Source organism: Eutrema salsugineum, unplaced genomic scaffold (genome assembly GCF_000478725.1).
Source record: "Eutrema salsugineum unplaced genomic scaffold, Eutsalg1_0 scaffold_5, whole genome shotgun sequence".
Taxonomy (NCBI): domain Eukaryota; kingdom Viridiplantae; phylum Streptophyta; class Magnoliopsida; order Brassicales; family Brassicaceae; genus Eutrema; species Eutrema salsugineum.
This window is the reverse complement of record NW_006256612.1, coordinates 11,977,267-12,000,642: the sequence shown is the minus strand read 5'-3', so window position 1 is coordinate 12,000,642 and position 23,376 is coordinate 11,977,267. Positions and strand designations below refer to the sequence as shown.

At 37.6% G+C, this 23,376-nt stretch overlaps 6 protein-coding genes across 12 annotated transcripts; 1 reads left to right on the top strand and 5 right to left on the bottom strand.

Moving 5' to 3' along the window:
• Positions 1–1,696: 1,696 nt before the first annotated feature.
• Positions 1,697–11,632, bottom strand: LOC18993796 (alpha-glucan water dikinase 1, chloroplastic). Of its 6 annotated transcripts, none has more exons than XM_024153303.1 (33): positions 11,261–11,632; positions 10,460–10,762; positions 10,127–10,168; positions 9,930–10,030; positions 9,748–9,826; positions 9,542–9,633; positions 9,289–9,442; positions 8,406–8,798; positions 8,209–8,316; positions 8,006–8,101; positions 7,772–7,912; positions 7,590–7,678; positions 7,075–7,209; positions 6,724–6,886; positions 6,323–6,412; positions 6,072–6,257; positions 5,871–5,933; positions 5,730–5,792; positions 5,575–5,634; positions 5,321–5,473; positions 5,113–5,196; positions 4,767–4,943; positions 4,553–4,659; positions 4,252–4,465; positions 4,066–4,169; positions 3,789–3,921; positions 3,486–3,611; positions 3,078–3,188; positions 2,885–2,983; positions 2,634–2,807; positions 2,442–2,534; positions 2,220–2,335; positions 1,697–2,107 (listed from the first exon to the last, which is right to left on the bottom strand). In XM_024153303.1, exons 2-33 carry the CDS (start codon positions 10,736–10,738, stop codon positions 1,903–1,905), a joined length of 4,230 nt encoding a protein of 1,409 aa, XP_024009071.1. In that variant the 5' UTR covers positions 10,739–10,762; positions 11,261–11,632; the 3' UTR covers positions 1,697–1,902. The 6 variants fall into 6 exon arrangements, 5 of the variants coding, with proteins under 5 accessions (XP_024009071.1, XP_006417419.1, XP_024009072.1 ...); XM_006417356.2 differs by having other exon boundaries at positions 10,460–10,780; positions 11,261–11,511; XM_024153304.1 differs by having other exon boundaries at positions 10,460–10,803; positions 11,261–11,483.
• A 692-nt stretch (positions 11,633–12,324) lies between these two features.
• On the bottom strand, positions 12,325–13,215 carry LOC18993795. Its single transcript, XM_006417355.2, has one exon. It carries the CDS (start codon positions 13,077–13,079, stop codon positions 12,573–12,575), a length of 507 nt encoding a protein of 168 aa, XP_006417418.1. The 5' UTR covers positions 13,080–13,215; the 3' UTR covers positions 12,325–12,572.
• Positions 13,216–13,509: 294 nt separating this feature from the next.
• On the bottom strand, positions 13,510–15,851 carry LOC18993794 (F-box protein At1g10780). The gene is made up of 4 exons (XM_006417354.2): positions 15,740–15,851; positions 14,319–15,059; positions 13,938–14,215; positions 13,510–13,853 (listed from the first exon to the last, which is right to left on the bottom strand). The coding sequence occupies exons 1-4, from the start codon at positions 15,765–15,767 to the stop codon at positions 13,617–13,619; spliced, it is 1,284 nt and encodes a 427-aa protein (XP_006417417.1). The 5' UTR covers positions 15,768–15,851; the 3' UTR covers positions 13,510–13,616.
• An 813-nt stretch (positions 15,852–16,664) lies between these two features.
• On the top strand, positions 16,665–18,498 carry LOC18993793. The gene is made up of 3 exons (XM_006417353.2): positions 16,665–16,998; positions 17,452–17,561; positions 17,641–18,498. The coding sequence occupies exons 1-3, from the start codon at positions 16,767–16,769 to the stop codon at positions 18,292–18,294; spliced, it is 996 nt and encodes a 331-aa protein (XP_006417416.1). The 5' UTR covers positions 16,665–16,766; the 3' UTR covers positions 18,295–18,498.
• Positions 18,499–18,624: 126 nt separating this feature from the next.
• LOC18993792 lies at positions 18,625–18,996 on the bottom strand. Its single transcript, XM_006417352.2, has one exon. The coding sequence runs from the start codon at positions 18,994–18,996 to the stop codon at positions 18,625–18,627; it is 372 nt and encodes a 123-aa protein (XP_006417415.2).
• On the bottom strand, positions 18,742–22,982 carry LOC18993791. Of its 2 annotated transcripts, XM_006417351.2 has the most exons (8): positions 22,506–22,982; positions 21,954–22,053; positions 21,006–21,062; positions 20,807–20,912; positions 20,611–20,693; positions 20,351–20,412; positions 20,126–20,222; positions 18,742–19,276 (listed from the first exon to the last, which is right to left on the bottom strand). In XM_006417351.2, exons 1-8 carry the CDS (start codon positions 22,709–22,711, stop codon positions 19,001–19,003), a joined length of 987 nt encoding a protein of 328 aa, XP_006417414.2. In that variant the 5' UTR covers positions 22,712–22,982; the 3' UTR covers positions 18,742–19,000. The 2 variants fall into 2 exon arrangements, with proteins under 2 accessions (XP_006417414.2, XP_024008623.1); XM_024152855.1 differs by lacking the exons at positions 18,742–19,276; positions 20,351–20,412 and having other exon boundaries at positions 20,166–20,222.
• Between the last annotated feature and the right edge of the window lie 394 nt (positions 22,983–23,376).

The following is a 23,376-nucleotide window of genomic DNA, read 5'->3' as shown; positions in this document are numbered from 1 at the left end:
AAATTATATAATAATTAGTAGTTGTGTTAGGGACAAGGGTGTGTTGGCACGCGCGGCTGGGTATTAGCAATGCATGCTCGAGTGCGTATGTTGGGGACCCATCCATGCATGCCATCCTTAATCAATTCCCCACCTTAATCTATATATAAGTATGTAGCTAATATATTATACATTAAGAAAAATTAATCTGAATACATACAGACTGGTATTCGAATATCTGTAAATGATGCGTCTATAGTTTTGTGCTTCATATATCTTAGTATTCTTTTTTTTTTCATCGATTACATTACATGATACACAATCTTGATTGATGTCTAACATTGATGGACATAATTACTATCCGCAATTAATGGATAGTGCGTGTAGTACATAAGCTGACACAGTAGATTACTCAACTAACAATATGTCAATATATATAAATTTATGATGTTCAAATCATGGACATGATAGCAAGATTCATTTTGTGGCAAAACATAACTTTGATACCTGTCTTCATAGCTTGCAAATACGCATAGAATAACCTTGAGCAAAAAAATATACGCATAGAAACCTTTGAAAACCAAGATTCGGAATTTACACTATATATATATATATATATATACACGTTGATAACTTGAGAGTTGAGACTTATAAAATATATTCATTCATGTACAAAATTATGGATTAAAGATTCTTCGACGGTTCACTATTAGTCTATTAGTGTGGACAGGTTCTTAAAAGATCAAGAAAGAAACCTTAAACTTGTTTGCTACGCCTACGCATTGAGTATGAAAACCGATAATTCATACTAGTCCTTTTATTTGCGTAAAATTCAAAACCAACTCATTAGATTAGGTCATTACCTCATATTATGAAAATATACTGTAACTATTTTTCTTACAAATTTACTTTAGTTTATCAGATAAATAGTTAGTATTAATTATCAGTGTGAAAACCAGAAAACCGAACCAGGCAAAACGGGATCTAAGTTTTCCTAAACCACTTCAATTGAAGCCTGATTGAAACTCTGTCTTAACCAAGATTTTATTTAAAACACGAAACCAATATCAATATGTGTGCGCGCGCGTGTGTGTGATTCTTACACAATCTGACAATCGGATGACATTATTGCATACATGGAGCATTTGGTCAATCTGGTAGTGTGATTTTCACATATCATTGTGATTTCTATTTACGTGCACACATTTGAATTTGTGTGCTTTAAATGTTGATATCCATTTCTATTAACTGAACTACTGAAATGGTGGTTGGCTTCAGAGAAGGCCACTCGTGAGATTCCAATTCAAATATTAAATTAGTAGAAACCAAAAATAAACTAAAAGTTAAAATAGAGAAAAAATAGAAAAGAAAGTCAAAGAGGCTGGTGGGTATCATTTGGCAGTTAACTTAACATAGAAACAAAAACAAAATCGCCTATAATTGTATCTTATTTCGTGGAAAATGCCAAATTGCGGTCGTGTAACCTTAATGAAAAGAAATATTCCGGAAGAGAATAAATTAAAATTAATATTTACTATCTATACACTTTCTGTTATGAATTTCACCTTATAATCTATAACTTACCCAAGTTAACTAGACTGGAATAACACTTTGAGTCAGTGAATCATAAAGTCAAACTTTAAGTAGTCTCTTGCTCGACCACTGAAACGACAAGCAGTTTTCAGTTGCACTGAACTTCAAGAAACTACAAGAAAGCAAAAGCTGAAGAAGCTTCCAATTCCATTAACAATTTGTGTTTACATCTTAATGGTAATGCCAAATAATGTTTTCGTTCTACACATTTTTTTTTTTAATCTGTATATGCTTATGATTTATACTCTTTGCTTATAGAGCAAAGAAAAAGTTCCACTGGACAGAAAACGTAACGTACATATATTGATAACAAGTGGTAGGAGAATTTGATCACACTTGTGGTCGTGTCTGGACGACATAGAGCTTCCCGTCTCTGATCACACCTTCAATATCTTGTGGAGTTCCGTACAGTTTCTCGATGGCATCTCCGGCGCGTGCGATGTCTGAGAGAATCTTTTTCTGGAAGCTCTGGTCCGTGATCAGAGGATCTGTTGTGTAATCGAGCACAACTTTGTCTTCCTCGTCCATTGGTACACTGCAAAAAAAAAAAAAGATAAGAAGGAGAAGTTTCATGCATTGTTCCACAAGTGTTGTTAAAATGATGTAATCAAGACAATGACAAGAGGTTTTGCGTTTGTTTATGTTACCTGTCGTAGAGACCTGCACCTGCATAACCTTCGAGATCTTCTCCGTTAGAATCGGATCTGAAGATGATTGAACGTCTTATGAACAGCCCAATCGGTTTGCTCGGGTAACCTAACACCTGAATGAAATTTCATATTTCATCAGCAAAAATTATTTAACGGGATTGCACAATCTCCTATTCGTAGTTTTCAACACATGAAACACCAGTGGTTAGCTTCTAGTACCAGAGGCGAATCGAGGTTGTTTTTCTTGCAGATGAAACTCAGAGATCGACCGGGATATGCCCCTACTAGAGTTTCACCAAGGCCTTTGACAACCTGAAACCAAAAAAAAGCAACAGTCAAGTGAAGTTGGAAGATCCACCGGTTCACTCGGAGTTAGGAGTTGGGCTCTACGGGAAAATCAAGATCTTACACCTCGGCGTAAATCTCTGATGAATCTCCAGAAGATGGGTTGGTTGTATGAATGACGAACGCGTAGTCCGCATTGATGACTTCTTGGACCAAAACAGCCATGCAGAGATAGTCATGATCAAGTTTCACTTTCTTCGTGCTGAAGTACGCTCTCTCGTTCCATTTTGAAGCCCAGACCTGAGATTTAAATAGCCGGTTAGTGAGATTTGACATGTTTCAAGTTAAGCTGCATTGTCCCTACTCCAAGATTTGACCTTTTTAATGGCGGCCCAAGCTTGCTCCCATCTCTGTTCACCTTCATCACCCGGCCACGGCATGTCAGAATTTTTCATAGTACTTTTCAGCTCTTCAACCTGAGCACGGCAACCATTACATAGGCACTTGTCTTAGAAAATCTCTATAGATGAATGTGTTCCAAGGCTCTAACAGAAAAACAGTATGACATACCAGTTCTGTAGGTGCAGCTAGCCCCAACACTGTCTTACGTATTTCCCCGAGAGCACCTTGGTCTCCCTCATCAAGACTTTTCTTCAATACTTTCAATTTCTCGCTCACCGCCTGCCACATCCCGAGAGTGAGAGAGTGAGTGGAAAGTGAGGTTGGGTGAAGGTAATCATGAAAAAAGCGAAGTCTTAAGATAGATTGGTTTTGATAGAAACAACTTCATGATATTTCTTCTTATTCATGCCCAACACGACACCGTGATTTGTGGAACCATATCTATTCTAAATATCTCCAGACGAAGAAAACCACTAAACCAGTAAAGAACAGCTGAACTATACAAGTGGCGAAAAAATCGGCAAGTGTCTTCATATTTTGGTAAACCGAATTAGATCAGAGAGTCTGCTACCGTACCTGATTCGCCTTTTCGGAGATAACCTTCTCAAAAACACCAAATGGCAGCGCAACTGAAGTTGGGATACCAACCCAAGAAGGAACTTTCCCTTTCAGATATCCAATATTTCTTGATTTAGCACCAACCTAGAAAAAGATAATGGGGGTGTATTACCCAGACCCGTGAAGTCAATTTTTCAAATATGAGTAAATGCAATACAAAAGGTAAGCATTAAGTTGTTTGATCTTTACTATACAAAGATAAAAAAATACTGAAAGAGACAAAGACGGAAAAGTAATAATTCAATAACGTTACACACTAACCAAGTCACTTGTGAACTCCTCAGATGATATAGCATATCTACCCACAAACTGCTTCTTGACCAAAGAAATGCTTGGCGGGACATCTTCCAAGTTTAACGAACTTAGATTCGAAAGTTCACTATCGTTTACCTCTCTGAATAAAACGAAAAAAAAAAAGTAAGAACGCCGTATTTGCTCCAAAAATTTCTCTCGGGATGGATTAAGAGAATTCTACTTAATAATTTGTCAAGCACATCTCAGCTCGGTTTTCTAGAAATCAGCAAACAAGGATAATCACCTATAAACCACATCTGCAGAGGTTGGTTTTAGGCTCAACAATTTTCCATCTTTCGCTTGGAGATCAGATAAGATACCAGAATCAAAACATGTGGCAAAGCAGATCTGAAAGTGAAAGCCAGAAAAAGTTAAATGAACTGGCCACAAGCATGTAGGAATCGTTTGGCAACATGGTGAGAGTTTTTACCTTTCCATTTCTTGCTCGAACAGAAACATGAGATAGTACATCCGGCATGTCAGGTGTCAGTACCGCAACTGCACCATCAGGAATTTCCTCTTCTCCTCTCACTCTGTTTGCAACTATGATTGTAGGTCTGTTGTAGGTTTTATTCTGTACAGTGAGCAATTCATCCACAACAATGACATATCCAACAACTTCTACAGGACTTATAACCTGCCAACTGATCAAGAGAAAGTGAAGCAACATTAGATACAACTTGCTCTACATAACCATATTACTCAATCAGACAATTGATTGGCCATCTAACCTTCCCAAGTTAGCAGTCTGCCTAAGAACTGGATCAAGTCGGTTAACCAGTGACGACAATGCTGCAGCCGATCCAGCTCGAATGATCTCTTCAGTAAATATGTCGACCTGGCAAGTTGTTAAAACAGTATTAAAACCAATCTCGTGTTCCAGGGAAATATATATACAATGGATTGAAAAGGACGATGAGTTCAGTTACAGGAAGTGTAACTTACAGCCCATTGATCGACTCCAAGACAAGATCCAAGATACTCAGCCGATGGTTGCAAAATTTCAAGGTACCTCTCCGCTTTTCTTGCCAGTGCCAGTCGGCTTCTGTCAAGAACAGATTTTGCATACAGAGCCCAATGATCTTTTTTGCTCTTGAACATGTCGAGGGCATATTGCCATCCCTGCAAAAGCAGTAGAATAGTATTATGCATTCACGTTTTAGACGATGGACTACAGGAGTGTAGAATATAAGTTAGACTCATCTGAAGGAACCAAGAATGCTAGATCTTGATGAAAGCAGTCAATGAATAATTTCCTATAGCAAACATGGCGAAGTCACTGAATATTCACCTTCAAGCAGTAGATAAGATCTTCATTGTCATCTGACGAGAGGGCAAGATTTTCAAGAACAAGGCTGATGAAGTACATGATTTTCTGCAACATAAAAGCATAAAATAAGACAAAGAGAATTTTGAAAAAGAAACGAAAACAAAAGAAGAATATAAAACAGTTGACACATGAAAAACAATTTATCATGACGATGAAGGAATCCACTAGCCTCAGGTCCAGCATCGTTCAATTGCTCATATCCTCTTTCAATTGCTGTTCTGACAGTAGAATCGAGAGCTAGGTCCAAGAATAACAGATCCTTGAGGCGGTCGTGGGACTTCTGCAGAAGAGGCCTTAGCTGTTGACGAGCTTCAAGCAAACCCTACATCGATATTCCTTCTCATGTTAAGTATACGATGTGTAGAAAGAGGCCAGATTAAAATTATAAAAAAAGTCGACCTAGTAAATAAAAGAACATAATACCTCAAGAAGTGGCTCCACATTCTTTTCTTCGACATGCTCTAGGACGAAACGAAGCAAGTCCTGTTGAGGGAAGTGCCAAAATAGTTTAAGTTGTAGTTATTTGACAGGTGTTACTGAATTCTTGAAATGAGTAAGGGAGATGAGAGGAAAGGTACTGGATATCCAGAAGGCAATCCTGATACAGGATTTATCTGCACCCCAACCATGAAACCTTCACCCTGAAGGACAAGAAAAATGTTCAGTTGCTAATTTCAAGAAGAATCATTAACAGTCACTTTTCAGTATATTGGCATTACATCATCTTGGTAGCCCATGCAATTTTGTATAGCTGACTCAAGGTCTGCCCCTGAATGAACAGCCTAGACAAAATAAAGAAGACCACAGATTACATGATTTCCCTTGGTAAGAAAAGGAAAAAGAGGAAATCAGACCAAGTTTGCTGAAGAAAGGTGCTGCTAGACTCTTAAAAAGAGGCTAACATAAACTTGGGTGTAAACCTTTAAAGTCCTCATGTAGTGTCCAAGATCATGCAGAAGACCATCTTTTTGTTCTCTTCTAAAATTTGGTTCAGAATGTATGGCACGATCATAACTTAAGAGCCGCTCTTTGGTTATGCCATTGTCGTTCAAGGTCTTCCAGTAAACACTCATATCAAAGTCATTTTTGACATAATCCATTAATGCCTACAGCAAGAAAAGTGTCAAGAGAAAGGATTAATTGGAACCGGAAGGGTAAAAAGTACAAATACCTGACAGATGACAACATCATCTGGACTAGTGTTGTTGTGCAACTTTTGATGCCATTCCTCCATCATTCCACCCTTGCAGTCATTTTTCCTCTGCAGGCAAGAAGTTCACTCATTATGTTTTAAATGAATATAGAAGTTGCAGGCTAATGACTTGTGAGGGCATCGCATCTCATCTTGATAAGCCAGATGGAATTGATAACCACGGCCACAACTCTGCCTTATTTGACAAAAATGTGGGACAGTAGGAGAATAGGAAATTCGGTCCCAGAAAATTCAAGAAATAGAGTTTCGACCCCAGAATTTTAGGATTTCTTCATATAAAGTTTTTCTTCTTACTCGCTTCATTATTCATGCACAAGCAACATCTTTTTGAAACGATAATAAGAATTGTATACACTAACCTGGATGACTAGAATTTCGTCTCGGATTCTTTGCCCAACATCTCCTTCACCACCTCGACCAACAGTAGACAATATCATCCGCAAAAGTTCTCTGTACTCTGGATAACTTGCATAGACGTCCTGGAGAACGTCAGTCAGCCTGTCCTGCGCTTTGCTTATCTCCCTGCAATAAAGTAGTGAGTTACGTAATGTACTGAAACAATGCTACATTTCAATTAAATTAAGGTATCTCTTGCAGATGTTAGAACATATTAGAAAGCTCCCATAAGGTTTGCTAAGTTTTCCCTTGGGGCTGAATAAGAAATGTGTACAGAAGAACTTTCAATTAACATCACATTCTTTGAACTGTACCGTGGCTTAACATTATAGTTTTTGTTCCACACCAACTGTCTTGTAGCCATAAACCTCATCCAGACTAGGATCCCTGCGAAGCCCAGTTGACCAGCATTTTTTGCCTCGTCCACAAGATCTGCTGCAATGTTGAATCTAGAAATAAAAAAAAATAAAAAAGCAAGATTTACCCCTTCAGAACAAAGAGTGTTTTCTTAAAATTGAAAATACCTTGAACAAAAGAGGTGTATGAATGAGTATATAATTTATTGATCATGGAACATGGATCAATCACTGTTTTAGTCATCATCGTATATGGAACAATCAATGACTAAGTTTTAGAATTTTAAAACAATATATCCTTATAGGCGAAAAAGTTTGAAAAGTGATGACCCAAGAGAACTAAAAAAACATGTAAAGTTGGTTCATTGGCTTGGAATGGACTTTAAGTAGCAAATGTTTTGACAAAAGGAGTTAAGCTTCTTCAAGTCCAAGACACGAAAATAGGAACCAGAATGCTTGAGCAGAAAACTGACCGATGCATGAAAGACTTTTGGGCCTCACTCTCCAAATCTGCGATTTTATCCAGTAAATGCTTGGCTGTACCTTTTCCGTCACCATAATCCTTCCAAATGGAAAAATTAAAAATTTTAAGTATCTAGGGGGCGATAGGATGCAATTGAAATTGATTTTCAGGCGACCAAGAAAGAAGAGGAACCTTCTGAACATGTTTTTCTTCTTGAGAAAAGTCCACATAAAAGTCACTGTCATTATTTTTAAACCACTTTTCACCAGCATTGAGTACAAACGGCATGCCCTTGTAACTGTCGCCTTCTATTTCCAGCTCAAAAGTTTGAACCTACATTATTGGTTAACATGAGGCCTTTTACATACCATGTCTGGTTCCAAATGCTATAGGCTTATAGGATATAATAGAGTCGACTAGTAATACCGGACTAGGAAGATCTGTTGAAGCAATGGTCATTTGTGTATCAACAGCGCCGCGTACTGGCAAAGAGTTTGGTGGCAGTATATCTGAAGGTGGGTCCTGCAGTGTCAATGACTCATAAACTCAGACAAAAAGAGACCAAACCAGAAATGCGATTACTCTCAAAAGTATGCTCTTGTTTGAGAAATAAAAAAGAAAAATCTTACCAACCACTCTCCACCTTTTTGAGACAAAGCCCAGTGAAGGGTAATCGGCTCTTTGAAATCAGTTGCCAAGTGAATTTTCGTCTTTCCGGAAAGTTTTTTGACAAGAACCTAAATAGAGGGAACAGTGATACTTGTCGGATGTATATCTAACCCGGATAGAAATAGAAAAGAGAGCAAGATAGATACTCCCAACTGACCAAAATCGCGCTGCCTTCAAATTTTAATGTTTTCTTGCTAAAGATTGGGGTGGTTTCTTGTTCTTCCTTTGCTTTGGCGTATATCTCGAGAGTTTTTAAGGCCCGTGGTTCAGTTGAGGATTTGGAATTTGGTTCAACAGAATCAGCAACGTGCTTACAAATAAGCTTATTCAGGTCCCTTCCCTGGCGCTGAATCTTCTCAGTGCTATAATATTTTTTCTCCTTCTGTTGCTTGGTAACTTTTGTTTGCTCCCGTCCACTGGATGAAGTTCCCTTAGATTTCGGAGAATCACTATTGTTATCTTTCTTCAACAACTTTGCTCGGAGATCTTCCACTGAAGCACCTCTCATCATTTCCTCCCGTAGCTCTGTACGGGCGGCTTCATACTCCTCCTATTAGCCAGAGACTAATTAATCTGCTTAACTATGAAATAATGGATGTAACCACAATGTAGAGTATTTGATATATATGCAACTGAGATCTATACAGGTCAACCAGAGAGATCAGCATAATATATTTCATGACAGCATCCAATCTTATTCAAGTCTTATTGTCGTAATATGTTCCAAAAAATGTATCTTGTTTCCATTTATGATCCAAGAACCAACCGTTCCAACTTTAATACCCTATTAGGAAAACTCAATCAAGAGCATTTTCAACTTAGCTAATCCGTCATTCATCCTGATCAGTCAAATATATCAGAATTAGCATCTAACTGAAACATGGTGGAAGCTTGTGTCGGTGATAAACTCAACTAAATGCCTGATGAGAATGATGATTCCTCTTTATGTGAATCCCAGAACAACATAAAAGGTGAAGAATTTTAAAAGGTATCAAAGAAAATATCCATAAAGATATGCTTGTATAGGTACGACTTCTTACCTTCTCTTTCTCAGGGGTGTAATTTTGTTTACCATTACGTTCCCATCTAAGATATGCTTGAATCTGTACAAGATCTTCAGGAACAGAAACATTGTGTTCCACATTCCTTTCCATGGGTAAGTTTATACGAAAATTTTGACCATTATTTTTGTACCTGCATATGTCAAGTTTATGAGAAACGGCAGAACCTAAACAAACCTAGGTAGCTTTATGTTCTGGTGTAAATAGTAGGAAGAAGAGAAAACAAGCTCACCATTTGTTCCGACTTTCGTCAAATATAAGAAACTCAATAGCGTGTATGGCATGATCATCTATCTCTAGTTTAAGGTTAGAATTGGCACCGGACTGTAAATGAGAACCAGAAACACCATTTGAAAATCTTTACACTGGTATCAGCTGGAAATCATACCATCACAAATAGCATTGTTATGTACGTTGAGGAATAAATTTAAAACTTACTTTCACAAATGGAGTTCTAAGCGCTCTGTTCTTGTAGTTTATAGTTCTATCCGGACAGCGAGAAGGTAGTACCCATTTTCTGACATGGAAAATAAGAAAGAATGTTAGTAAAACCATATGCCATTTTCTGATTAGCTTTGAGAAGAACTAGGCAAGTTGAATGTCACTTAACAAGGACATACTCTTTGTTGTCACGTATTGCACCCCAGTGTAGAAGCAATGAGTCACTTGTATGAGCTATCTGGATATTTACTTCTCTTACAGATGTAGAAGTGACTTCAACCTATTCAATTATATGCATAAAACTTACCATCACATAAATATATATGGCTAAAAATCCCAACAGGATAATACCCATTATTCGAAACGCTACACTTACCAGTAAGTCAATATTTCCATCAAGATTAAATTTTTCTGCTGCCTGTTCAAGAATGAAACACTTTTTCAGCAAATATCAACATGATAACCATCTCATGCATTCAATTGCGAGAGCAACGTACAAGCACCACACGTTTCATAAACATATGTGTAGTTGCAGTTACTACCATAGTTTATAAGGGAAAAATCAGGTCAAACAAGCAGGCAAAACTATCATTCGACAGAGAACTGCATATTCAGATCCATGACAAGTTTTGGACATAAAACCCCTAACATACATTGAGTAGTTGGCAATACTACTGAAAAGGATCTGTACAAAATAAAACAAATGTACCTGGGAAGTAGGACCCATGGCAAGCACCGCTCGTGGAACAAATGAGACAGGTCTTCCTGTTTCAGTGATCAGCCTCCGTCCTGTCTTTATAAGACCTTTCCCGTACAGTTTTGTACCCAGATTTGATCTGCCAAAATTTCCCACTGCCGGATTTACTGTTGCGGTTTGGTACACAGAAACAGCAGGAACGCAAGATGTGTTGAGCTTGTTTTGATGTTCAAAATGCACAGGAAGAATTGAACCCCGGTTTAACAAGTTATGCACTACAGAGTTACTCATGATTTCTTGTCACTCTTCTTGTCGCTGAAAGTAATGCCGGATCTGATAAGTAAAGTATTGATTATCTAAAACGATGGATTAGCAAAAACAATCAAGCTTTGCATAGATGAATAAACAAACAAGCTACATACAAACTGTCTCAAAAGAAGAATCTGACAACGCAAAAAACACTTTTCTTCTTTTTGATGTTTTCCTTTTTCAGTTTGAAGACAATAGTTACTTCAGCTAATGGCAACAAGTGCAATATACACACAGAAGAAAAGAATCGTCTCTCTTAAATGAAGCAAAGCCGAAAATTCGACACGAGATCACATAGAGAACATCTTCTTCACTTTTTTCCCTCCTTCACTTTCACTTTTCTCTTTTGTGGCGAAAACTTGCCATTTGAATCAAATTAAATTGTTTTTATACTTTTTATGTCAGTCAAGCATGCAAAATATCTACACTGCAATCGCAATAGCAGCATCAATCAACAAAAACCGAGAACAGAAGCACGAAATTCGAAATTCACAAGCAATTTACCTGGTGAGCAGCCCGAAACTTGAGTTTGACGAGCCGAGACGAAGAATCTGAAAAATCACAAACAAAGATCCGCGAATTTCGGTGATTTTTGAAAGTGAGTACTGGATTTCTTGGCTCTTTGCCTTCTTCACTCTCACTTCACAGTTCACACACTCACGTGAAATCGAAGTAAAACGGCACTTTATCCTGCGATTATGCCACGTGGTGCATCGTGATTCGAGCACGTAGGAGGAACGGTACCGGGAAAGAGAGTCCAGTCTCGTGGGATTCTGATACGTTGATGGACGGTACCTGTGGACCCCACTTTTCTTGATATTTTCAGACTCTTATTTTATACAGAATCTTCTTCTCACCGTTGATTTTCGCTTTTTTTATTTTCTTCCTGTTTTTCTGTTTTTGTCCTTTTGTTTTGATATTTTATCATTATGCATCTTTCTTTTGTATATTTTTTCCTTTGGTCGACATGTTTTCTTCTTCTTGTATTCACAAACCACGAATTACATAAGATATTTTGTTTATCTTTCTATTCTTGTAGTGTCCAAAGCCCACTTGCTCAATCATGCACATGTTTTTTGTGTGGTGAGTTTACACATTACGAAAAAATATATCTTAAATAGAAGCAAAATTATAATTTTCTATGATGTTTATGATTTTTGCAACAAGGCAATAAGTTTAATGGTGATGAAAAAAATAGGAAACTTTTGAGGTTATATTTGGGGTGGTGTAGTGTTTTACTAAGTGTTGTGAGATCTTTTGGTGAAATATTTTTAGACCTTTGAGAAAGTTAAAACATCATATGGTTTCTTTTGGTCGTAAAAGAAATCAAATACCATTATAATATTAACTACTACGTAGTACGTACGTACGAAACTGAGATATAATTACGTTCTATCTTTTGAAAAATGTGTGTACCCAATTTTGGATGTTTATATAGCAGACTAACTTTCTAAAAAAGGTGAAAATGGCATTCACATATCGTTGATGACTGTCGTTTAAAATGTAAGGTGGTTCCAAAAAGGAGAAAGCACAATCATATCGGCAAACTGTTGAAATTACCATATGAAAAAAGAAAAAAATTCTAATAGCAATTAATTACACGAAATCAAATATAAATCAATTACACCCAGTGGCGTTTACACGACGAATAATGATGATCAACAAACAGCTCCCCCAAAAACAAAAACGACAACAAAGAAAAAACCCATTTTTTTAATTAGTTAAGATTTTTGTTTCTTCTTCTTCTTCTTCTTCATTTATACGAGATTAATTAGTAGTCTTTGTTTTTGAGAACAAAATAATAATAAAATGTTGATCATCTAATCAATGTAGACAACGACAAGCAATTGCTGCTAATTTTCCTCAGGTCAACCACTACATTCTGGACCGTATTAACCTGTTTCGTCTCAATAAACGCGTCCATACACGCGCCGTAATCAGACACAACCGCAGTTAGAAACGTGTTCATCGCCAGCACATCGCGTTTCCTTATGCTCTTCCTCGCGCTCTCCAGATTGTAGACCGCGTCGCTCAGCGTCGCGTAACACGTGGCTATCGCTTGGTTACCGTCTTTGTACCTAGCCGCATCGGCTAGAGCCAGTTTCGTCTTAGCCTCCAAAGCCTGGATGGTTCGGTGCGTAGCTCTTCTTGGGTTCGTGACACGCTTCACCAAAGGCCTGCACAGAGATGGATACGAGGTGTGAGAGCAGATGTTCATCATACGCGACGCCTCCGCGACTTGCCCTGAAACGAGGAAGATCAATACGGCGGCGGCTGCCGCGACAGCCGCGAAACGCAGCTGGAAATTGTCGCGGCCCGCCATTTTATTTATGTTTCTATTTAAATCTGTGTTAGTTTAGTTGAGAAGAAATTAGCCGAGGTAATTTTTGTGCCGGGACTCTTTGTTGTTATATATAGATACGTTTTTTGGTTTTGAAATTGTTGGTGGTGCGCGTTTTGCGTTTATCCCGTTTTATTTTGGTAAGTGTATATTAATAATGTAACTTAATCTGAGGTTTGTCTTGTTTTTAGGAGATTATCTTCTTGATCTTACATTATACATAATTGGACAACAATTTTTTTTTTTAATTGATTGGCATACTTACCCTTAAACTCAACAAAGCTAGTATACAACTCATGCTAGTAAAATAACACAACAGTAAAACTAAATTAAGAAATGCGGCCATAAATATAATTATTTGTTTTAAAGACAACTGGAATCAGAGTCATAAAGTTCATAACAATGAATGATGAAACAAAAATTACTCGAGAGTTCTAACCAGAAATGCTCAGCTAACAGAATTGAGAAACAGAAATTAATGGCCGAAACTATGATTAGCAGCCAAAAAAAGAATGAATTTCATTCTATTAGAACAAGATGGTTGTTCATGTGCTTGAACTTGCAGATATCATCACAGAAATCATCTGCACTGCTGTGGCTGCTCTTCATCCGAAGGACCCTTATCACCATTCGTTTCAGACCTTTCGCGTATTTCACAAGCGACTCAAGCGTGTTCATCTTCTGTTCTGCGTTCAACGGAGATCTCACTGTGATAACAACTTCCTCCAGACACGGTATTGCAAATCCTGTCTCAAGCTGCAAAGAGAATGTATTTTAAACACAATTGATAACGACTTTGAATGAAAGGGAAGGGTTGTAATGAAGAAAATATTAGTTTACCTTCTTTAGGCTGTTTTTCTGGCAAAGTGCAGCGAACATTGCTCCATGGATGTCAAATTTTTGAAGCTTGGGATGGTTATTGAAGAACTCTACAAAATCAATCTCAGGGAAAGGTTGAAGGGCCTCATTGCCTGTGAATTCGACCTTCATAAAGAGATGCTTCACGTCTCTTGCTTGATGCAGCATTATGGATATCGCATCCCAACACCATTGTACGCCTCGAATTGACAAAGCCTCAAGCGATGAAAGGTTACGGAAATCTACCATGTAAACTCTCCCTGCAAACAATCAGAGTCAATAAAGAAGACAAAGTAAGACTAATGACATCTACAAATGGTAAATGGGACCAAACAAGTTAAACCCAAGACTTGTTATGTTTACCAGCAGTATTAGCGATGGATAGGTTCTTTAAGAATCTGGTCTCAGGGACACTGATCCAGCTACAGCCTTGAACGTCAAGTGACACTATTCTCGGACTCGTGAGGGACAGCAAGCTGTTACCTACTCCAAAGAAATCCAGCTTACAGTGCTCCAAGTATGGTAGATCGATCGATATGGATTTAACACCTTCGCAAGCTAGTAGAAGAAAGTTAGTCAGGTTCGGGCATGCACGTAGAGCCTGACACAACGTGGAATCGTCCAATCTTGCTCCAACTATTTCAAGGCTACGAAGGTTTGGGAACATATCCCACTTCGGAGGACTCATCATCAAAACACCCCAAAGCTTCAAAGTGTCCAGATTTTTGGCTGAGCCAATGCAGTCAAGCTTCAAAGGACCCTCTTGAGCATCACTAGTGAGGTTATCCATTCTCAGCTCCAAAAGCCTAAGAGATTGACCCACATGAATCATCCAAGAAGCTAGGCCTGTGCTAGAGAACGGGCTGTACACCACAAGCTCCTCAAGACGACGAAAAGACGAGATCATCTTGAGAACTATGGTGTCGGAATCAGCAATCTCCGAGATGCTATCGAATGAGTTTCTGGGGAATTTAATGCTCTTAACAGAGTCAGTAGACTCTTTCCATCGCTTGGAGACGCAGTTGCAAGCAGCGACATCCCTTGCTTCGGTGAGGTTGGAAAGAATGTATTGAAGAAGCGCATCAGGAAGGGACTCCATGTTGGCTGAGACATTTCATCGAACAGTTGGCAGTCAGCTAATAAACGTAACCATATACATATATTCTCATAAAATCCACTACAAGTAAATCATCCTAATATTTCGCATTATAAATCAATGGATTTATCAAAGAGAAAGCTCGTCTCTACAAGTAAGCCCAGAAATTCTCAACGCCCGCCATATTTTCATAAATGCGAAATGAATGCGGATCTGAATGTCTGGATCTTGACATAAGAACATTCAAGAACTATAAATCCCTACAAGATCACAGTTTAGATCTGATAATTGCTCGACTTTTCCGCTCATTGTTATCTCAAAAACCAGACGAAAGCAAGCAAACCTAGGAAAATAGCTACAAAATTGAAACCGACAGAAAACGAAGAGGAGACCGAACCCACATTTTACAAAATCTCTACAAGATGATAAATCCAGAGAGAGAACCCACAAAATCCAAGTTACGAATTGGAAGGGAACCAAATCATAAAGCAAATGGATATGAACAGTAAACAGAGATTCATAAAGCAAATGGACATAAATAGTAAACAGAGATTCATCACATAAATTTTGGTGGGTAGAGATGAAATGCAGCTGGTGAATGCAACGAATCGAACACAGGTAAACAAAGGAAAACCCAGAAGAGTAGATTCGAAGAAGGCAATAGAATTTGGGTGAGAGAGGTTCTTACTGTATGAATATCTAAATCTGGGTTGCATTAGAATCTCTGCGATAGAAAGAATCGGAGTCTCTAACTCTCTGGGGGAGAAATCTGAATCTCGGAGAGAAAGAGGGACAGTGAGAGTGGGAGCGAGGGGAGGGATATGAGTATTTGTAAAGTGGGAAAAAGAGTATTCAGAAGGTGGCGCGTGAGGAGACGGAAGGCGGAGTTTCAAATTTTGAAAAGAGAAAGAGATCTCTTTTCAAAAACATTTCGCCACTTTACGTATTTTTATTTTATTTTTATTTTATTTTTTTCAAACGGGATACAAATCTGTTTATACTTATTAAATGGTATCTCATTTTGATAAACCAAAATCCAATCAAGCACCACCAAACCGTATAATTAATTAATTTGAAAACTAATGCAATTTAAGATTTAAAAAAAAAATCTAAAGTAAAATTATTATTGTGTACGTAAAAAAAAGTGACATAAATTTCGGTGAGCTTAATGCCGGTGAGCTTATTGTGTATTGTTTTTTTGGTCTACATATTGATGGTTTAATTTGTATAAATATAAACAATGATTAAGAGTTTGATTCGTTTTTGTAATTTGTTGACAACTTCTAAATCTTTTAAAAATTGTTTAATCTTAAATTAAATAACCTTTATTCTAAATTATTTTAGCATAATGCTAGATGAATATTATTCAGTGCATTTTCATGTCTAACATGTATAATTTAGCTAGATGCATATTATATAGTGCATTTTCATGTCTGACATGAATAAATTACCCAGTGTTTCTGTATTGTTTAAAATGAGATTTTTCAAGGAAGACTCTTATTCTTTTTAGTTTAGTTGTTTACTCTCTCACACCACCATTACTAATTAGTCCCCTTTTGCTTCTGCTCTCAACGTTGGTTGAGCCAACTTTCTTCCTTAGGACAAAATCCTCTCCTTTCTCTCTTCCCTAAACTCATTTTCTCTCAACCCAAAAGATACAGAGTTTATCAAAGATTCTGAGTTTACCAGCGAGCTGAGTTGCAGATGCTGTTGCAATGGGAAAGCACTCAAAGGAGAACGATCACGGTCAACAGCAGCAGAATCTCGACCCTGAGAACCCTCGTTTCTTCTGTCGGAGCTGTTCCTCTGCTCTGTCGCGTCTGTTTGGTCTCGGATGTGTCATCTTTTTGGCCCTTAGCTTTGCGATTCTTCTTTCTGCGATCTTCTGCTTATTCCCGCGTCGATCCCCGTCTCATTTCGACGCCGATGAGATAGTTAAACTCACTGGTAAGTGTCTTTCAACACAAAAGCTGATTTTTTTTTTTTTTTGTTCAGCTTCTCGGGATAATTTTGGTATGATTTCTCAGTAACATACTAGTTTTCTGGACTTTTCTGGATACAAGAATTACTGTTATGGCAATTTTATACAGAAATTTAGTTTACTAACCTTCAATTTTGTTTGATTTATAGTTGCTGCTTTAAAGGTGGAGACTTTAAGTACTCTGATTTTAGTCAACTAACTAGTCTTGATGTCTTGAAGCATTTCTCATTTTTGATGCACATATTCTCATTAAGTTCCTTTCTTATTCGAATCTCCTTCCAAGTGTGAAATGTGTGATCTCATAATAAGCTTAGATTTTTAACCGGTGAAAGATCTTATGTATGACACACATATCTCAATGCTCCAAAATCCTTACTATCTTGAATTTTCTTCTGATGATTTTAGTCTTACTTTGTCAGCATCAGCACAAGCATACTTTAGACTTCATAAACCAACTTCTGAGGTTATTTCCCATAAACGAAGACTAGAGAAGGATATCTTTCGGAGTATAGATCTTAAGAACACCAAGGTATATATATATGCTTGCACTATATATAGTGCTCTAATTTCTACTTCTAGAGCTCTAATAGCCATTTATTGGTGAGCAGGTGACTATTCTGTCTCTGCATCAATCAGATGCATCTAATCACACAGATGTGGAGTTTGCGGTTCTGCCTGTCCCTCCTGACTACACAATAAAAAAAGACGACTTAACTTCACTGCGAACGTCTTTTGTTAAGCTGTTTTCTCAAAGATGGAATATGAATCTGACCACATCAAGTTTTGGGAAGCCAACTTCATTTCAGGTTTTGAAATTTCCCGGGGGAATCACTGTAGATCCTCTGGGATCTAGACCTGTGTCTGGAGTACTAGAGATTCTGTTTAACTTTACACTCGGAATTTCGATATCCGAGATACAAGATAAACTGGCTCAGCTAAAGAGTCAACTTGAGCTTGTGTTGCGTTTGGAGCCATATGAGACTGTTCATGTCTTACTCACGAATGAAGAAGGATCTACGATATCTCATCCAGTAACTGTTCAGGTTTATGTTGTCTCAACTATAGGAAACCATCTTCAGCAGAGATTGGACCATCTTGCTCAGGTCATTCAAACATCCCGTGCTAAAAATCTCGGTCTAGACAACTCAGTTTTTGGTGAAGTCAAGAGTATTACTTTCTCAACTTACTTGGAGGGAAAAATTCTTGATTCTGCTTTGGTATTGAAACCAGCGCCAAATTCTTGCTTCCCTTCTCTCTGTTAAGTCTTCACATGAAGCTTCTTACCAAACTGAGCAAAGTTTTTTCTTTTTTCCTCTTTTCAAGTACCTGATTTCTCTTCTGGCAAGGAAGAAAACTTGTGTGTATGTTTCTTGTCTTGCTCGCTAAGTAGCGGTGACCAAATGTATATAAAATATTAGAGATCGGTGACTGACAGAATCTACATAGCTTTAGAATCAACGGTCTCATCGAGGTTGTATGAAACAGAGTTCTTCATTCGAATGAGATGCAGCTTAACTCTACTTGTTTATTTAGTTTCTTGAAACAATCTATTAAATATAAAAGAAAAGGATTTTAGATTCTACATATTGAGTTTATATAGCCTCCCTATGGCTTGTTACAAATAGTATATCAACATTTTCTTTTAATCGATTTAGCTCTTCATGTAGCTTCTTGATTACTTCGTCTTTCTCTGCAAGACTCTCTAGTAATGATCTATTCTCTTTACTAAGAGCTTGAAACTGGCTGATGATTATATCTATCTGCACTTGAATGGCTTCATCACTAAGCTCAAACGCAGTCTCCACAACCCTCAAAACCCGCCACAAGCTAACCACCACGATGAAGCCGGTCCCTTTCCTGTCAAGAAACACCTGGAGAATCAGAGCTATAACCGCAACTACACCGTCCATTACACAACCAGGTTGTCTGAAGAATGACTTCCCCATAGCAACAGCTAGAGCCATGGATTTAATGGCGAGAATGCTCAGAATCGCGGTTCCTCCCCAACGGAACCATTCTTCCTTGTTTTCGGTTTTCTTGACTGATGTGCAGGAGAGCAGAGAGGAAGATAGTTCGAGGGACATTAAGATAATGTCGAGAGAGAGCACGAAGATGGTGAAAAGGTGAACTTGGTATGACTCTAGAAACTCGGTTAAAGTGATTCTCCATTGTGGTTCGATGGAGATGAGTTCTTGTTGCTGTTTTTCTGTGGAGAAGATGAAGACTTGTCGCCATTTTCGCCGTCTGCACCAACTCTTGATTAGATTTTGGATCGAGAATTCGACATTTTCAACTGTTTCGGTGTTGGTGGAATTCATCGAAAGATGAGAAGCTTTAGAATCGTTGAAGGATAGTGGATATAAGCTTTGAAGGAAGGCAAGCATTTTTAATGAGTAGTGAAAATCAGTTTTTCTTATAGATTACTTGAAAGGTATGTAAGCTTTATGAGCTATGATGCAAGTTTTATTTGAGGTGAAGGAACAATGACCAAATCTAGAAGATTATCCCGATTGACAAAACTATTTAGAGAAAAACAAAACCTTTAAGAGAGAATGTGACCAGTCCCATTTTTACAAATAATCAAACACGGAAACATATAAACACACGGAATCACCTGAAATATTTGGGGGATATTTGAATTATTTTTTTTTCTCAATTTCGGCAACTTCAAAGGTGTTCTAATCTACCTTTCTCCTCTACTGGCTTAATCTTAGATCTTTATGTGGATTTCAGATTCTAAGTCTACCGTTTTTGGCATCAAGTGGAAATTGAAATGTTGGCACCATTTTGTCTCTTCTCTTACTTAAATTAGCAAATGACAAGAACTGTTTGACCGTTAAAGCTTTGTTAATTGTTTTTCGATTAGATTATCCTTATTCTTTATGACTTGCTTGCTTCTGCTTCGAAATTTCAGGCATCTCACTCACGACAAAGTAGATTATAGAAAACTCTTTAGCACTTTAAGAGAAATGAAGCTCTGATTATTTGAGGTAACACAGAGAGAAAATTTGATTAGCCTCTACTTTCCATAACGTCAGTACTGGTGTTAGGTAGCACCAAGGAATTTTGATCCATTACAACAAAATTTGTTACCTGTGTTGTACTCGACAACAAACGGCTTGCAAGACCATCGTTAACTGAAACAGGCAGAGGCGGCATCCGACTCATGATACCAGGCATCTCCTTCATGCTGCAGCCCGAAATTAAGAGTTTAGCAATTGAAGCTGTCATAATATCACATAGAAAGGAAAACAAGACAGATGACTTTGTCTCAATTGTGAAAACTGAAATCTGCAGAAAATTATTAGATCCACATACTCAGTCAGAATGGCGCTGATGTTATGTCTTGCCTGATAAAAGAGACTCATGTTATCCTGCAGCTGTATGCACAAAGTTTAGGATATATTTGTGTAAATCTTCCATTGCAAAAGGATAACAAGGAAACCCAACCGGAACAATATCAAAAATTCTTTTCTGAGCATGTGGGATACAAGTGTTCAATCTAACTTTCTGATAATTCCAATCCCTCAATATCCTAGCCGCAACTAGCCACAAAGAATTGCAAAAAACTAAATTACCTTACACGCAGAGAGGTTGTAAGAAATTTGACTAAAAGCCTGGACGTTTTGCTGTAGAAGATCCATTACTGCCTCACTTAAACCTGAGAAGAAGAGTTTAACAAAGGTACCTAACTGATAATACTGATTTTTTTTTTCTTTCTTTTTAAGACCACATAACCCAGGAGAAAAGCAAAGAATTAAAAGAGCGCTAAACCTTCAAAAGGTATGTGTCTACTGTGGCACATATTGTTCATGACATATGGAGCATTTCGTTGATGCACATTGGCTAGCATGTTCAGTTCTGGTGATGTATCCACCACCTTACCATGAAGAAGCATGGTCTTTAGAACCAAGTTCAAAAGGATCTTGATCACTAAATTCAACACACGAAAGGTTTAGGTGGGCAAGCATACCTTTCCATTGCTAATGTTCTTCCCAGCACTATTTTCTTCTCTTTTTCTCCGTTTTCGCTGTGAGAATAGATGACCGTCTTAGCCAAGACAAACTTAGAGATAATAATTTATACCTAATGAAAGAAAGGCAAACAAGCACTACTGAAAGAAAAAGGAGGACTTTTGGAACTTTCTGATTGATTGCATCATCTATCTGATTGAAGACTCACAGGACAGAGACGTGGAGGAGATGGTAATATAATGATATTAAAAAGCATTATATATCATTAACTCATTTTGTTTCACTTTACTATGCAAACATTTAGCATAATGATGTAACCATATGTAGTGGGCAAGATAATCATTTGATTCATTTCAATAAAACTCCTGTCATAGGAGATATTATAACATAAATTTCTTGAAAATTCAAAAAGCGTAGGGATCTCTGCTACCACCCATAAAAGCATGACCTATTTCAGGATAACTACAGACACCATTTTTAAAAAAGAAACTTTAGGCTTATTTCCTTTTCCTACAATTCCCTCCACAATCATGGACTCCAAAGCTAAATATAAAGACAGGTCTAGCGTCAGCAATACTTGTCATTTCTCTTTTTGCTCATCCCTTTACCAGTCTTTTAGACAATCTTTACAACCTATAGCTTTTGTTTTTGTAGGACTTTATCTTTATCACAAAGTTGCATGTCATGCTGATTCCGTCATATTTAGCATATGCTTTAAACACTTCTAGAAATGTCCCTCGGATCTATGATAGCCACATACCATTTGAAAAGGAAAGCTAGAAACTGCTAAGTAATTCTCTAGCAGCAGAAATATCATATCCTTGGTAGAAGTCTAGAGTGGTATATTTTGATCTCATATAAGCAAAAGGACATGACAAAGAGCACATGAAAGTAAGCACACAGCTCAAGGAAACTTAACTGAAACCACAACATCATAAGGAACTTACCGTCATCCATCTACACCTCAATGCTACATCCCGTACAGTTTTATCTGGTAGAGTCGCAGCGATCTTTACATACTTTGAAATTTTCGGTTCATCTTTTAACCTACAAACGGAGAAATAAAGATGTCATGCATGCAAACCAATAAAACAACAACCTAGAAACCCAAAGTAACATGGAAAAAACAAACTCAGCTAGCTTTCATGAGAAAACCGATGACTTCCTCAGAGCAACCAGAACTGGCTAATGGTCCCTGTCCGAGATAACAAATATGCGGTATTTTACACATTTCCATGGAAACACAAAGGCGACGCTTTTTTATTTCCAAGGAACATACTTTAATAGTCCACCATGGAGAAGAATATATTATGTGCCCACTACTTGTCATAAAAACAATTCCCAATTTCAACTTTCTCTCTAAAAAAAAAATTTAATCTTAGTACGAAGAGCTGCGAATTAACAATAAACTTGAATTTGCTGATTAAAAAGAAATAGCAAGTGGAAGGAAATATCCAAAATACGAAACGTTAAGCGCAAAAGAAGATAAAGATACCTACTTTGCTAGGCCATTCTCCAATACATACTGCTCCTCCACGGACCAATCCATGAACAAAGCAGCTTCAGGTTTGACTCCAGCCACCGAAGCCGGAGAATCCACAGCCGTGTGAAACCCGGAGGCAGCGTTTATCGCATTTAGACCGTAATTCGCCGGAAATACAAGCCCGGTGGTGGTGCTTGTGCTCGGCAAGGAGTGATTATCCATTGCAATTCACCTCAAATCTCACATCAACTAGAGCACTCTAGGAGCACTAATCGGCACCGGTGGTGTCGTAATAAGAGATTTAACCGATAAGAGAGAGAGAGACGTCTGAAAGAACGCCGAGATGCTCCGGCGAGCAGCAGAAATGAAGATTGAAAAGATGCGATGTGCAAGAGAAGATGAGAGAGTGGCGCATCAAATTGCAAACTCCAAAGTTGAGGAAAGAGAGAGAGAGGTTTGGTTTAGTTTTAGTTAAGTAGTAGTAAGTAGCAGCAGCAAGTGTTGTTGGTTTTTGTTTCGTTCTTTGTTTTTGCAGAACCACTTTCTTGTATTCATATGCACTTTGCTTTTTGATTTGGCCTCTCTTGGAGCTTTCCTACTTTTTATTTATTTTCTTTTCAACTATTTAATTTTTGAGTTTATGGGCTTTATTTTTGATTAATTTGTTTGTTCATGTATAAAATTTAGATTTCGTAAGTATAAAAATATGGTTTAAGAGTCTTTAGACCAATGACTTCTCTAGTAACTTTAGAGATATCAAAGGCATCGAAATCTTAGATATCAATCTAGATTTGGATCGAGATCTTCACATATCACTTATCGGTTAAGATAAAATTCATTTATTCTGTTATGACTAACATCATTAGGTAAAAAAAAATTCTTCTATT

Coding starts and splice junctions, on each gene's coding strand:
- LOC18993796 (XM_024153303.1), bottom strand. CDS start 10,738: ATGAGTAACTCTGTAGTGCATAACTTGTTAAACCGGGGTTCAATTCTT. Junction 4,466..4,552: donor CAGACTGCTAACTTGGGAAG/GTTAGATGGCCA, acceptor TCTCTTGATCAG/TTGGCAGGTTATAAGTCCTG. Junction 3,189..3,485: donor TCTCCGAAAAGGCGAATCAG/GTACGGTAGCAG, acceptor GGGATGTGGCAG/GCGGTGAGCGAGAAATTGAA.
- LOC18993795 (XM_006417355.2), bottom strand. CDS start 13,079: ATGGCGGGCCGCGACAATTTCCAGCTGCGTTTCGCGGCTGTCGCGGCA.
- LOC18993794 (XM_006417354.2), bottom strand. CDS start 15,767: ATGCAACCCAGATTTAGATATTCATACA. Junction 15,060..15,739: donor CAGATTTAGATATTCATACA/GTAAGAACCTCT, acceptor GAAATGTCTCAG/CCAACATGGAGTCCCTTCCT. Junction 14,216..14,318: donor ATCCATCGCTAATACTGCTG/GTAAACATAACA, acceptor GATTGTTTGCAG/GGAGAGTTTACATGGTAGAT.
- LOC18993793 (XM_006417353.2), top strand. CDS start 16,767: ATGGGAAAGCACTCAAAGGAGAACGATCACGGTCAACAGCAGCAGAAT. Junction 16,999..17,451: donor TGAGATAGTTAAACTCACTG/GTAAGTGTCTTT, acceptor TTACTTTGTCAG/CATCAGCACAAGCATACTTT. Junction 17,562..17,640: donor TAGATCTTAAGAACACCAAG/GTATATATATAT, acceptor ATTGGTGAGCAG/GTGACTATTCTGTCTCTGCA.
- LOC18993792 (XM_006417352.2), bottom strand. CDS start 18,996: ATGGCTCTAGCTGTTGCTATGGGGAAGTCATTCTTCAGACAACCTGGT.
- LOC18993791 (XM_006417351.2), bottom strand. CDS start 22,711: ATGGATAATCACTCCTTGCCGAGCACAAGCACCACCACCGGGCTTGTA. Junction 22,054..22,505: donor TTGGAGAATGGCCTAGCAAA/GTAGGTATCTTT, acceptor CTCCGTTTGTAG/GTTAAAAGATGAACCGAAAA. Junction 21,063..21,953: donor TGAGGTGTAGATGGATGACG/GTAAGTTCCTTA, acceptor CTATTCTCACAG/CGAAAACGGAGAAAAAGAGA.